The sequence below is a fragment of the Odontesthes bonariensis genome, chromosome 11 (assembly GCF_027942865.1).
Source record: "Odontesthes bonariensis isolate fOdoBon6 chromosome 11, fOdoBon6.hap1, whole genome shotgun sequence".
In the NCBI taxonomy this organism is placed as follows: Eukaryota; Metazoa; Chordata; class Actinopteri; order Atheriniformes; family Atherinopsidae; genus Odontesthes; species Odontesthes bonariensis.
The window spans coordinates 30781814-30795479 of NC_134516.1; the positions used below are offsets into that span (position 1 = coordinate 30781814).

General features: G+C 51.1%; 1 protein-coding gene across 1 annotated transcript in view; it reads left to right on the plus strand.

Moving 5' to 3' along the window:
* The window catches only part of LOC142391905 (NLR family CARD domain-containing protein 3-like), a 418516-nt gene that overhangs the window by 3153 nt on the left and 401697 nt on the right, over nucleotides 1-13666 (plus strand). Inside the window, exons 4-8 of the mRNA XM_075478088.1 lie at nucleotides 3598-3705; nucleotides 5597-5704; nucleotides 6662-6740; nucleotides 6903-7110; nucleotides 7258-9043. Of these exons, the coding sequence (XP_075334203.1) occupies nucleotides 3598-3705; nucleotides 5597-5704; nucleotides 6662-6740; nucleotides 6903-7110; nucleotides 7258-9043 (2289 nt within the window). The remainder of the gene's footprint in view (nucleotides 1-3597; nucleotides 3706-5596; nucleotides 5705-6661; nucleotides 6741-6902; nucleotides 7111-7257; nucleotides 9044-13666) is intronic.

Below are 13666 nucleotides of genomic sequence, written 5' to 3' on the forward strand. Positions count from 1 at the left end.
CCCCGGCCACTTCCTCCAGCTCCTCTGGGGGGACCCCGAGGCGTTCCCAGGCCAGCCGAGAGACATAGTCTCTCCAACGTGTCCTGGGTCTTCCCCGGGGTCTCCTCCCAGTGGGACGGGCCCGGAACACCTCACCGGGGAGGCGTCCAGGAGGCATTCTCACAAGATGCCCGAGCCACCTCATCTGACTCCTCTCGATGCGGAGGAGCAGCGGTTCTACTCCGAGCCCCTCCCGGATGACCGAGCTTCTCACCCTATCTCTAAGGGAGAGCCCAGCCACCCTGCGGAGGAAACTCATTTCGGCCGCTTGTATTCGCGATCTCGTTCTTTCGGTCACTACCCACAGCTCGTGACCATAGGTGAGGGTAGGAACATAGATTGACCGGTAAATCGAGAGCTTCGCCTTCTGGCTCAGCTCCTTCTTCACCACGACGGGCCGGTGCAGAGCCCGCATCACTGCAGACGCCGCACCGATCCGTCTGTCAATCTCCTGCTCCATTCGTCCCTCACTCGTGAACAAGACCCCGAGATACTTGAACTCCTCCACTTGGGGAAGGATCTCATTCCCGACCCGGAGAGAGCATTCCACCCTTTTCCGGCCGAAGACCATGGTCTCAGATTTGGAGGTGCTGATGGTCATCCCAGCCGCTTCACACTCGGCTGCGAACCGCTCCAGTGAGAGCTGAAGGTCATGGCCCGACGACGCCAACAGAACCAAATCGTCCGCAAAAAGCAGAGACCCGATTCTGAGGTCGCCAAACCGGACCCCCTCAACGCCCTGGCTGCGCCTAGAAATTCTGTCCATAAAAATTATGAACAGAATCGGTGACAAAGGGCAGCCCTGACGGAGTCCAACCCTCACAGGAAACATGTCCGACTTACTGCCGGCAATGCGGACCAAACTCTGACACCGGTCATACAGAGACCGAACAGCCCATATCAAGGAGTCCGGCACTCCATACTCCCGGAGCACCCCCCACAAGAGTCCCCGAGGGACACGGTCGAACGCCTTCTCCAAGTCCACAAAACACATGTAGACCGGTTGGGCGAACTCCCATGCTCCCTCCAGGATCCTGCGGAGGGTATAGAGCTGGTCCACTGTTCCACGGCCAGGACGAAAACCACACTGCACCTCCTGAATCCGAGATTCGACTATCCGGCGGATCCTCCTCTCCAGTACCCCCGAAAAGACCTTACCAGGGAGGCTGAGGAGTGTGATCCCCCTATAGTTGGAACACACCCTCCGGTCCCCCTTTTTAAAGAGGGGGACCACCATCCCGATCTGCCAGTCCAGAGGCACTGCCCCCGATGTCCACGCGATGCTGCAGAGGCGTGTCAACCAAGACAGCCCCACAACATCCAGAGCCTTGAGGAACTCAGGACGGACCTCATCCACTCCCGGGGCCTTGCCACCGAGGAGTTTTTTGACCACCTCGGCAACCTCAGCCCCAGAAATGGGAGGTCCCACGTCCGAGCTCCCCAACTCTGCTTCCTCATCGGAAGGCGTGTCGGTAGGATTGAGGAGGCCCTCGAAGTATTCCCCCCACCGACTCACGACGTCCCTAGTTGAAGTCAGCAGAGCCCCGCCCTCACCATACACGGTGTTGACGGTGCACCGCTTCCCCCCCCTGAGCCGCCGAATGGTGGACCAGAATCTCCTCGAGGCCGTCCGGAAATCGTTCTCCATGGCCTCCCCGAACTCCTCCCAAGCCCGAGTTTTTGCCTCAGCAACCGCCGAGGCTGCGTTCCGCTTGGCCTGTCGGTACCCATCAGCTGCTTCCAGAGTCCCACTGGCCAAAAAGGCCCGATAGGACTCCTTCTTCAGCTTGACGGCCTCCCTCACCACTGGGGTCCACCAGCGGGTTCGGGGATTGCCGCCACGACAGGCACCGAGCACCTTGCGGCCACAGCTCCGGTCGGCCGCCTCAACAATGGAGGCACGGAACATGGCCCATTCGGGCTCAATGTCCCCCACCTCCCCCGGGACATGGTTGAAGCTCTGCCGGAGGTGGGAGTTGAAACTCCTCCTTACAGGGGATTCCGCCAGCCGTTCCCAGCAGACCCTCACAATACGTTTGGGCCTGCCAGGTCTGACCGGCTTCCTCCCCCACCAGCGGAGCCAACTCACCACCAGGTGGTGATCAGTTGACAGCTCCGCCCCTCTCTTCACCCGAGTGTCCAGGACATACGGCCGCAAGTCCGACGATACGACTACAAAGTCGATCATCGAGCTGCGGCCTAGGGTGTCCTGGTGCCAAGTGCACATATGGACACCCTTATGCCTGAACATGGTGTTCGTTATGGACAATCCGTGACGAGCACAGAAGTCCAACAACAAAACACCACTCTGATTCAGATCGGGGGGCCGTTCCTCCCAATCACGCCCCTCCAGGTCTCACTGTCATTGCCCACGTGAGCATTGAAGTCCCCCAGCAGGACGAGGGAGTCTCCCGGAGGAGCACTCTCTAGTGCCTCCTCCAGGGACTCCAAAAAGGGTGGGTACTCCGAACTGCCGTTCGGTGCATAAGCACAAACAACAGTCAGGACCCGTCCCCCCACCCTAAGGCGGAGGGAGGCTACCCTCTCGTCTACCGGGGTAAACCCCAATGTACAGGCGCACAGCCGGGGGGCAATAAGTATGCCCACACCTGCTCTACGCCTCTCACCGCGGGCAACTCCAGAGTGAAAGAGAGTCCAACCCCTCTCGAGGAGGCTGGTTCCGGAGCCCAAGCCATGCGTCGAGGTGAGTCCGACTATATCTAGCCGGAACCGCTCAGCCTCGCGCACCAGCTCAGGCTCCTTCCCCAGCAGAGAGGTGACGTTCCACGTCCCAAGAGCCAGCTTCAGTAGCCGAGGATCAGACCGCCAAGGTCCCTGCCTTCGGCTGCCGCCCAGCTCACACTGCACCCGACCCCCATGGCCCCTCCCACGGGTGGTGAGCCCATAGGAAGGGGGACCCGTGTTGTTTCTTCGGGCTGTGCCCGACCGAGCCCCACGGGCACAGACCCGGCCACCAGGCGCTCGCCGGCGGGCCCCACCCCTGGGCCTGGCTCCAGGGGGAGGCCCCGGTAACCCGCGTCCGGGCAAGGGAACACGGCGTCCAAAAGTATCACTCATCATAGGGGTTCTTGTGAGCTGTTCTTTGTCTGGTCCCTCATCTAGGATCTGTTTGCCATGGGTGACCCTACCAGGGGCTTAAAGCCCCAGACAACATAGCTCCCAGACTCATTGGGGCACGCAAACCCCCCCACCACGGTAAGGTGACAGCTCAAGGGGGAGGTCTGTTTTAATAAAAACCCATGACTGTTTTAATAAAAGAAGTGTTTTTCTGTCAGAGTCCATCAGAGACTCAGAGCTGATTACAGCTGTGTGTCCTGGAAGAGTCCCTGCTCAAAGGAAGACATTATTGGTTTAAAATGAATTAGTTATAATGTTTCAGATCTTTGATGTTTCATTCCTTTATTCATATTTATTAATAATTTGTTCACCAGGTCTGTAATTATATGTTTGGTCTCACAGCCTTTATTAAAACTGTGTTTTTATTGTGGTTAAATTTCAGGAAATTTGTTTTAATAGAACAAATGTTTTTTCTCTCAGATCCAAACCTGAACCTGAACCTGAACCCAGCTGTGTGTCCTTTAAGAGCGACCAGTCAATGGGTCATCCTCTTGTCTTCAAATCAGACCAACATCCATCCTTTCAGAGGTGAGCTGAGTGTAAATGTTGTAACAGAGTAAAATGTAACAGAGTCAGTTTGAACAGATTTTCCTCCAACATGTGTTTAATGTGAGCTCAGCTCTGCTTCACATCCATTTCTATGTTCACATGTGAAGTGGTGTGTGTTGGATGTTTCCCACAAACACAGCAGTCAGAGAGGAAAGAATGGATGTTGGAGGTGTTTCTGAGTGTCTGCAGGACAGCAGCTGGTCCAGCAGGGGGCGCCTTTGTGCTTTGGCTCTAACACAGTGTAGGTAGGCACTTCCACTCAGGTGGCAGGAGCTGCTGGATGGAGGAGGACAGACAGATTATGTTCCCAGCCCTCCATCACCTGCTGCCACGGTTAAACTTTGCTCAAAATAAAAATGATACACATTTTTTCTCTCTCATACAAAGATAATTAAAGAAAGGAGTCCATGTTGGGGCCTGCTTGGTGGTGTGGTGGTTAGCACCGTCACCTCACAGTAAGAAGGCTGCTGTCCCGAGCAGAGCCGGGTCCTAACATCCCTCTTCACCACAACAGAATGGCACAGCGCCCTCATTGCTGCTGACTAAACCCAAAACCTCTCTCCTACTCCAGTTTGTCATCATCACTCATGAACAAGATGATTAAACTCCTCTGTTTGGGGGTGAGACTCATGCCTGAGCCTGATGGGTAACTGCACTTTTTTTCTGTTTGAGAACCATGAGGCAAAGCTGCTTTACATGTGTTTGTCTGCTCTAACGCGGGATGAGCAGCTCATTAGTTCCAATAGTAACCTGCTGCTACTTCCACCTCCAGGAGGTGTCATATCATCAGCTGATGATGGTTACATGGATACCCAGTGTGAGGGAGTCAGTATTGATGCTGCTACATCATGTTAGCAGCTGTGATCTGTTTGGTTTTGGGGCAGTTTATCTGAGTCATTACTGAGCAACTCACTGATTAGTCGTCCTCATGTAAAGTGAAACTTTTTATTAGTCTGGATGGACTTCTGTTCTGACATTACCAAGTAGAGGATAACAGATTTAATCATTAGAGTTTGAACCTTCTCACACTTATCAGCATTGATATGTGTGTCTGTTCGTTTGTGTTGATTTAAATGTTCACATTTTCAACATGTATGATACAGAAAATGATCTTTGGGTTAACTTTGAATGGGTTCCAAACAGTTTGTTCAGCAGAAGCTGCCCTGACACCACTGTTTCCACTGACAGTAGGACTGCAGAGCAGACAGTGGTGTAGAGTCCAGCTGTCTCAGTGATGAGTTACTAACTGGTCAGTGAAATGGTTTCAGGAAAGCCAAAATAGTTTTCCCTCTTGATGACAGAGTTGCAGGAGAGTTGCCGCCTACTTCCTGTGGTCAGAGATGTAACTGAAGTCTTTTAGAGGATTCTCACCTGGAGACTGGTTTGGATCTCTTATCAGGCTGTAAAAGGGCTTACCTCATTGGCTGCTCCTCTTATTAAGAGATGAGTCTCCATGGAAACAATATTGCTGGCTTTTTACTGGGAGTGTAATATATTGAAAGTATCCTGATGTTTTTCCAGTCATCATGTATTTCTGAGTTTGATGAAACAGGGAAGGAGACTTTTCCTGAACACGTCTGTTTTAATAAAAGAAGTGTTTTTCTGTCAGAGTCCATCAGAGACTCAGAGCTGATTACAGCTGTGTGTCCTGGAAGAGTCCCTGGTCAAAGGAAGACATTATTGGTTTAAAATGAATTAGTTATAATGGTTCACATCTTTGATGTTTCAATCCTTTATTCATATTTATTAATAATTTGTTCACCAGGTCTGTAATTATATGTTTGGTCTCACAGCCTTTATTAAAACTGTGTTTTTATTGTGGTTAAATTTCAGGAAATTTGTTTTAATAGAACAAATGTTTTTCTCTCAGATCCAAACCTGAACCTGAACCAGAACCCAGCTGTGTATCCTTTAAGAGTGACCAGTCAATGGGTCATCCTCTTGTCTTCAAATCAGACCAACATCCATCCTTTCAGAGGTGAGCTGAGTGTAAATGTTGTAACAGAGTAAAATGTAGCAGAGTCAGTTTGAACAGTTTTTCCTCCAACATGTGTTTAATGTGAGCTCAGCTCTGCTTCACATCCATTTCTGTGTTCATATGTGAAGCGGTGTGTGTTGGATGTTTCCCACAAACACAGCAGTCAGAGAGGAAAGAATGATGTTGGAGGTGTTTCTGAGTGTCTGCAGGACAGCAGCTGGTCCAGCAGGGGGCGCCTTTGTGCTTTGGCTCTAACACAGTGTAGGCAGGAACTTCCACTCAGGGGGCCGGTGCTGCTGGATGGAGGAGGACAGACAGATTTATTCAGAATTAAAAACCTGAACGTCTGAACCACATGGAGCTGATGGAGGTGTGATGTGTTCCAGGTTCAGCAGAGGAACAGTCAGCAGGGTGCTGGTTAGCTGCTTCAAGCTTTGAGAAGTTCAAATTAGTGAGCAACAGAACAAAAGCTTGTCCTGAAAGACTGAGATGAAACTTGGTAAACAGACAGGAACTCTGCTTCTTCCAGTGAACTAAACACAGCTTTGGAAGCTACAATGAAAGTTTGTCTCTCTTTGGGAAATAATCATCAGATGATGTTGTACAGTCATCGTCTGAGGCCTTCACACTGGGAGCTGCCCAGTACAACCAGTCCGATCCCAGCACACACTGGCTCTGGCTGCCTTGCTCCAGGGCACTTCAGCAGGGAGGGAAAGCTTTCTGAAGGGGTGGGTGAGAGCTGTTGGGACCCAACCAAAGTGAGCTGAAAGCTCCAAGCAGCTGCAGACTGAGCTGTTGGTTCTCAGTGGGATCAGCAGGACCAGTAAAGCTTTCCCACTACAGGGAGTCCTCTGATCCACTGTTCACATCCACACATCCCTTCATGGAGCTTCACCTTGTGTTGCTCTCTGTGTGGACAGACAGAATGTGAGCTCATTCTTCATGATTCCTCCACAGAGTGGACCAGCAGAGCTCAGAGGGTCCCAGTGGTCCGTCTGCCCAGCAGCATCAAACACAGCTGGACTCCATATTTATGGTCTGTACATGTACAACAACTACTTTCCCATCTGTTCTGCTCACAGTCATCTCCATGCTGCACTTTGTAGACCAGTGGGTTGTCAGTGTGTCCAACATGGATCTGATGTTTGGCTCCATGGTTTCAGTCTGATTGGCTCATTCATATAGTTTTCTGTTCCAGCTGCTGGAGGACAACATGCTCACTTTTGTGAAGGAGGAGCTGAAGAAGATGCAGAAGGTTCTGAGTCCAGATTACCCAGAATGCTTAGAGAGTCAGAGGGAGGGTGAGGATGAAGAGCAGAGGAACAGCAGAGAGGCGTTAGTGAAGATCACAGTTCACTTCCTGAGGAGAATGAAGCAGGAGGAGCTGGCTGACCGTCTGCAGAGCAGTAAGAGGATTCCTCTAAAGGTTTAACCTGCTGGATAAAGGACACATTTACTGATGTCTCAGCACACAGAACAACAGATGTTCAGATACTCATTCTGTACAGGGTTGAAATGTTTATTCACTTATATTATTTCTTGTCTTCATTCAGAACTTTGTGGACGTAAACTTAAATCTGCTCTGAAGAAGAAGTTCCAGTGTGTGTTTGAGGGGATTCCTAAAGCAGGAAGGCCAACCCTTCTGAATCAGATCTACACAGAGCTCTACATCACAGAGGGAGGGACCGGAGAGGTCAATGATGAACATGAGGTCAGACAGATTGAAGCAGCATCCAGGAAAGCAGGCAGACCAGAAACAACCATCAGACAAGAACACATCTTTAAAGTCCCACCTGGAAGAGATGAACCAATCAGAACAGTGATGACAAAGGGAGTGGCTGGCATTGGGAAAACAGTCTTAACACAGAAGTTCACTCTGGACTGGGCTGAAGGCAAAGCCAACCAGGACATCCAGTTCATGTTTCCATTCACTTTCAGAGAGCTGAATGTGCTGAAAGAGAGAAAGTTCAGCTTGGTGGAACTTGTTCATCACTTCTTTAATGAAACCAAAGAAGCAGGAATCTGCAGCTTTGAACAGTTCCAGGTTGTGTTCATCTTTGACGGTCTGGATGAGTGTCGACTTCCTCTGGACTTCCATAGCAAGGAGCCCCTGACTGATGCTACAGAGCCCACCTCAGTGGATGTGCTGCTGACAAACCTCATCAGGGGGAAGCTGCTTCCCTCTGCTCGCCTCTGGATAACCACACGACCTGCAGCAGCCAATCAGATCCCTGCTGGCTGTGTCGGCATGGTGACAGAGGTCAGAGGGTTCACTGACCCACAGAAGGAGGAGTACTTCAGGAAGAGATTCAGAGATGAGGAGCAGGCCAGCAGGATCATCTCCCACATCCAGACATCCCGAAGCCCCCACATCATGTGCCACATCCCAGTCTTCTGCTGGATCACTGCTACAGTTCTGGAGGATGTGTTGGAAACCAGAGAGGGAGCAGAGCTGCCCAGCACCCTGACTGAGATGTACATCCACTTCCTGGTGGTTCAGGCCAAAGTGAAGAAGCTCAAGTATGATGGAGGAGCTGAGACAGATCCACACTGGAGTCCAGAGAGCAGGAAGATGATTGAGTCTCTGGGGAAACTGGCTTTTGAGCAGCTGCACAAAGGAAACCTGATCTTCTATGAATCAGACCTGACAGAGTGTGGCATCGATATCTCAGCAGCCTCAGTGTACTCAGGAGTGTTCACACAGATCTTTAAAGAGGAGAGCGGGCTGTACCAGGAGAAGGTGTTCTGCTTCATCCATCTGAGTGTTCAGGAGTTTCTGGCTGCTCTTCATGTCCATCTGACCTTCATCAACTCTGGTGTCAACCTGCTGGGAGAAGATGAACGATACAAGAGGCCTTCATTTCTTAAGAAACCAAAACTAAAACATCTTCACCAGAGTGCTGTGAACAAGGCCTTAGAGAGTCCAAATGGACACCTGGACCTGTTCCTCCGCTTCCTCCTGGGTCTTTCCCTGCAGACCAATCAGAGTCTCCTACGAGGCCTGCTGACACAGACAGGAAGTAGCTCACAGACCAATCAGGAAACAGTCGATTACATCAAGAAGAAGATCAGTGAGAATGTGTCTGCAGAGAGAAGCATCAATCTGTTCCACTGTCTGAATGAACTGAATGATCGTTCTCTGGTGGAGGAGATCCAACAGGCTCTGAGTTCAGGAAGTCTCTCCACAGATAATCTGTCTCCTGCTCAGTGGTCAGCTCTGGTCTTCATCTTACTGTCATCAGGAAAAGATCTGGATGAGTTTGACCTGAAGAAATACTCTGCTTCAGAGGAGGCTCTTCTGAGGCTGCTGCCAGTGGTCAAAGCCTCCAACAAAGCTCTGTACGTACAAACATAGATATATTTCTTTTTAAATACATTCTTTACTTATTAACAGAGACAAAAACTCTATTTAACTTCTTTTATTTTATGTTTTTACTTTATTTCCATAGACATATAAACAGAAACAAACAGGGAAACAGAATTCTTCCACTAATCAAATTTGAATGTAGTCTAATTGATTAATTGATCAAGTTATTTCCTTCCATCTCATTTCCTCCTCAGACTGAGTGACTGCAACATCTCAGATGAAGGATGCGCAGCTCTGTCCTCAGTTCTCAGCTCCCAGTCCTCCAGCCTGACAGAACTGGACCTGAGTAACAACAACCTGCAGGATTCAGGAGTGAAGCAGCTTTCTGCTGGACTGAAGAGTCCAAACTGCAGACTGAAAACACTCAGGTAAGGATTCATGACCTTTTCAGCTGAGAGCTGATATAATTCTGGCTTAAAATGATTAAAAACAGCTTCCAGGTACCTTGATCAATGAAACAGGTTGATCTGTTCTGCCTTCTGGCTTAAATAACTCTGATAACTCTGAATGGTATGGTTATTTGGTTTGAGGTGAACCTGACCCTTTGTGAAGGCGACTGTGAATTAGACAGATGTGCAGCCTCTGGTTTGCTGCCATTTAACGGGCGACAAAGCCACATAATCCTTTAGTGAATCAGAAGCTGAATGTATTTCACAAACACACAGAATCCTTCTAAGTGTTACTGGAAGTGAATAAGACATGTTTGAACACACTGGGGGAAAAACTCATGTCCAAGTGACTTTTATTAACAGATGCCTGTAGATGACTACAATCAGGATCTGCAAGTCCTACTGCTCACCAAGTCTGACTCCTAATATTAAAATGGAACAAATAAGGATATTTTACAGCTTTTTATCAGACTAAATCTAGAAGCTGTCCAAAAGCAGCTCCACACAGTCCACAGAAATGTTGCTGTTTTTATCAGATATTTCCTCCCTAGAGTCATGATGTCTGCATGTTTTCAGTATGTCAGGAAAATGAATAAGAATTCTCAGGAATACTGTCTGAAGTTCAAAAGCAGAGGACATTAATTATCCTGCAGCAAGGAAACGTTTACATACAGAAGCTGTGATGCAGATGCTCAGAGATGCAGAGTTCTCAGGAAGCTTTTATAGGGTAGAGAAGACGGATGCTTGCATCTATGCATGAGACATTTCCTTCTGTCCTGCTGGGAGCAGGTCCAGCTCGCTACTGTTTTTAAAAGGGGAGAGTGATTAGACAATTGGTTTCTGGTGCACTAATCACTCACCTGATGCTGTTTCCCTGAGCCCCTTCCACACCTCTCTCCTGCAGCTGATGCACCACACCCCCTCCACATACCTCCACCGCCCGACTTAGGCCGGGGAGCCGTCCGGCCTAACCCACTCCCCCCTCCTCCTCCTCATGCGAGCGGGAGAGGAAGTCGGCCACAACCATCTGTGCCCCCGGCCTATGGATCACCCCTTGAACTTAAACGGCTGTAGTGCAAGATACCAACGGGTGATCCGCGCGTTGGCATCCTTCATGCGGTGGAGCCACTGGACGGGAGCATGGTCCTAGCAGAGGGTGAAGGGGCGCCCCAGCAAGTAATACCGCAGAGTGCCAACCGCCCACCGGATGGCCAGGCACTCCCTCTCCACCGTGCTGTACTTGGTCTCCCTCTCAGAGAGTTTCCGGCTGATGTACAGCACTGGGCGGTCGACACCCTGCACCTGCTGGGACAGAACGGCCCCCAGTCCTCTGCCCGACGCATCAGTCTGCAGGACAAATGGGAGAGAAAAATTAGGTGTGTGGAGAAGAGGCTCCCTGCAGAGGGCCTGCTTTACCCTCTCAAGCAACACCTGGCACAGCTCCATCCACCGGACCGGATCTGAGGCACCCTTTCGGGTGAGGTCGGTCAAGGGGCTGGTCAGCTCAGCGAAGTTGGGAATAAATCGCCGGTAATATCCGGCCAGCCCCAAGAACAGCCTCACCTCCTTTTTTGTCTTGGGCCTCGGGCAGGCTGCAATCGCTGCTGTCTTGTCGACCTGTGGACGCACCTGCCCGCCGCCCAAGTGGTACCCCAAATACCGTACCTCCCTCCGTCCAACTGCACACTTCTTCGGGTTGGCCGTGAGCCCCGCCTGCCTCAGGGACTTGAGCACCGCGGCTACCTGCTGCACATGCTCCGCCCAGCTGTTGCTGTGGATGATGACGTCATCCAGGTAGGCGGCAGCATATGCAGCATGCGGCCTCAGCACCCGGTCCATGAGGCGTTGAAATGTGGCTGGGGCCCCGAACACCCGAACGGAAGTGTCACAAATTGATACAAACCGTACGGAGTGGAGAAGGACGTTTTCTCCTTGGACTCTGGAGACAAGGGAATCTGCCAGTAGCCTTTGGTCAAATCCAGTGTCGTGAAAAAGCGAGCAGTGCCCAGGCGATCCAGGAGCTCGTCGACCCGGGGCATGGGATAGGCATCAAACCGTGAAACATCATTCACCTTGCGATAGTCCACACAGAACCGGATAGACCCATCCTTCTTGACCACAAGAAGGATGGGGCTACTCCAGGCACTGTGGGACTCTTCTATCACACCCATATCCAACATAGCTTTCAATTCTGCCTGAACCACTTTTCTCTTATGCTCAGGTAACTGATAGGGCCGTGAACGCCACGTCACGCCCGGGTGAGTCTCAACCTGGTGTTGAATAAGGCTTGTGCGTCCTGGCAGGGGGGAGAACACATCAGCAAAATGCTGCTGCAACTTGGCTATGTCTGCTCCCTGGGACGGTGAGAGGTGGCTTTCACAAAGGAGCGAGGCTGGATTGGTCGATTTTGGTACCTCAGGCCCCAGCTCATCTCCCTCTGTAATTGTCGTCACCAAGGAAACAGACTCCGCCTCTCTCCATGCTTTAAGGAGGTTGAGGTGATAAATCTGTGTTGCACCTCCCCTGTCAGATCGCACGAGCTCAAAATTAACGTCACCCACTCGTCGTGTGACCACAAATGGCCCTTGCCACTTGGCGAGTAATTTTGAGCTGGAAGATGGGAGCAATACAAGCACTTTATCTCCCGGTGAAAATTGTCTCAGCCTAGATCCTCTGTTATACAGCCGCTGCTGACGTTCCTGGGCCCGGAGCAAATTCTCACGTGACAACTGTCCTAGTGTGTGGAGTTTTGCTCTCAGGTCCAGGACGTACTGAACTTCGTTTTTGCTGGGGCTCGGACCTTCCTCCCAGCTTTCTTTAACCAGGTCCAAAACCCCACGTGGTTTCCTGCCAAACAGCAGTTCAAAGGGAGAAAATCCCGTGGAGGCCTGGGGTACCTCGCGTACTGCAAATAGCAGAGGATGTAGCCACCTGTCCCATTTACCACTATCCCCGTGCACAAACTAACGGATCATGGACTTCAAAGTCTTATTCAGGCGCTCAACAAGGCCGTCAGTTTGAGGGTGGTACACACTGGTTCGAATGGACTTGATTCCCAATAATCCGTACAGTTCTCTCAGTGTTCGTGACATAAATTGGGTGCCTTGATCAGTCTGGATCTCTTTCGGGATCCCGACTCGGGAGATGACTTGAAACAGCGCCTGTGCAACGCTCTTTGCAGAGATGGTGCGCAGCGGCACTGCCTCTGAATATCGTGTTGCGTAATCCACCAGGACTAACACAAAACGATATCCGCGTGCGCTTCGGTGAAATGGCCCGATGAGGTCCATCCCAATCCGCTCAAATGGGACCTCGATCAGCGGTAATGGGCGCAAAGGCGCTCTCGGGATGGCCGGTTGGTTAACCAACTGGCATTCGGGGCAGGACGCACACCAGCGGCGTACGTCTGCCTGAATGCCTGGCCAATACAATCGGGCCATTACACGTTTCAGTGTCTTTTCATACCCCATATGTCCAGCCATCGGGTTATAATGAGCCGCCTGGAAAACCATTTCCCGACGGCTTTTCGGGACCAACAGCTGTGTTATAATTTCCTCTGTCCGAGTGTCAAGACTCACTCTGTACAATCTATCCCTGCACAATGAAAAGTGCGGATATGTTAATGCCGCCTCTGGGTGCACCACGTGACCATCAATTTTCATCACTTGGTCAAAGGCACAGCATAGAGTATCATCACGAGACTGCTCAAGTGGAAAATCTTCCATGGAGTCGAACATGGGAACCTGCGGCGCCTCCTGTGAAGGCACCGCCGGCTCCCCCTCCCCGTCTGCAGTGTCGGACAACCTCGCGTCACCACTGAGCACGGTGCACATATCCCATGTCCCTGCTAGTCGTGAGCGCACCCCCACACACTGCCCCACCAAGCTATCAAACCCAGGCCAATCAGTACCCAAAATCAGGGGGTGCACCAGGCGGGAGCTAACCGCAGCCTTCACACTATGCTTTTTTCCCTTATAACGAATTTCCACTGGAACTACGGGGTATCTGTGAATATCCCCATGTACACACCTAATATCCACCCACCCCGCTTCTATCAACACCCCGGGTCGAATCAGATTCTGGTGAACTATGGACTGCGTGCAGCCTGAGTCCACCATTGCCTGATGTGTATCCCCCTGAATCCTTACCGGAACGCTGTACGTACCTCCTGGACCAGGGAAGGGTGCTGGAGGGCCGACAACCCGG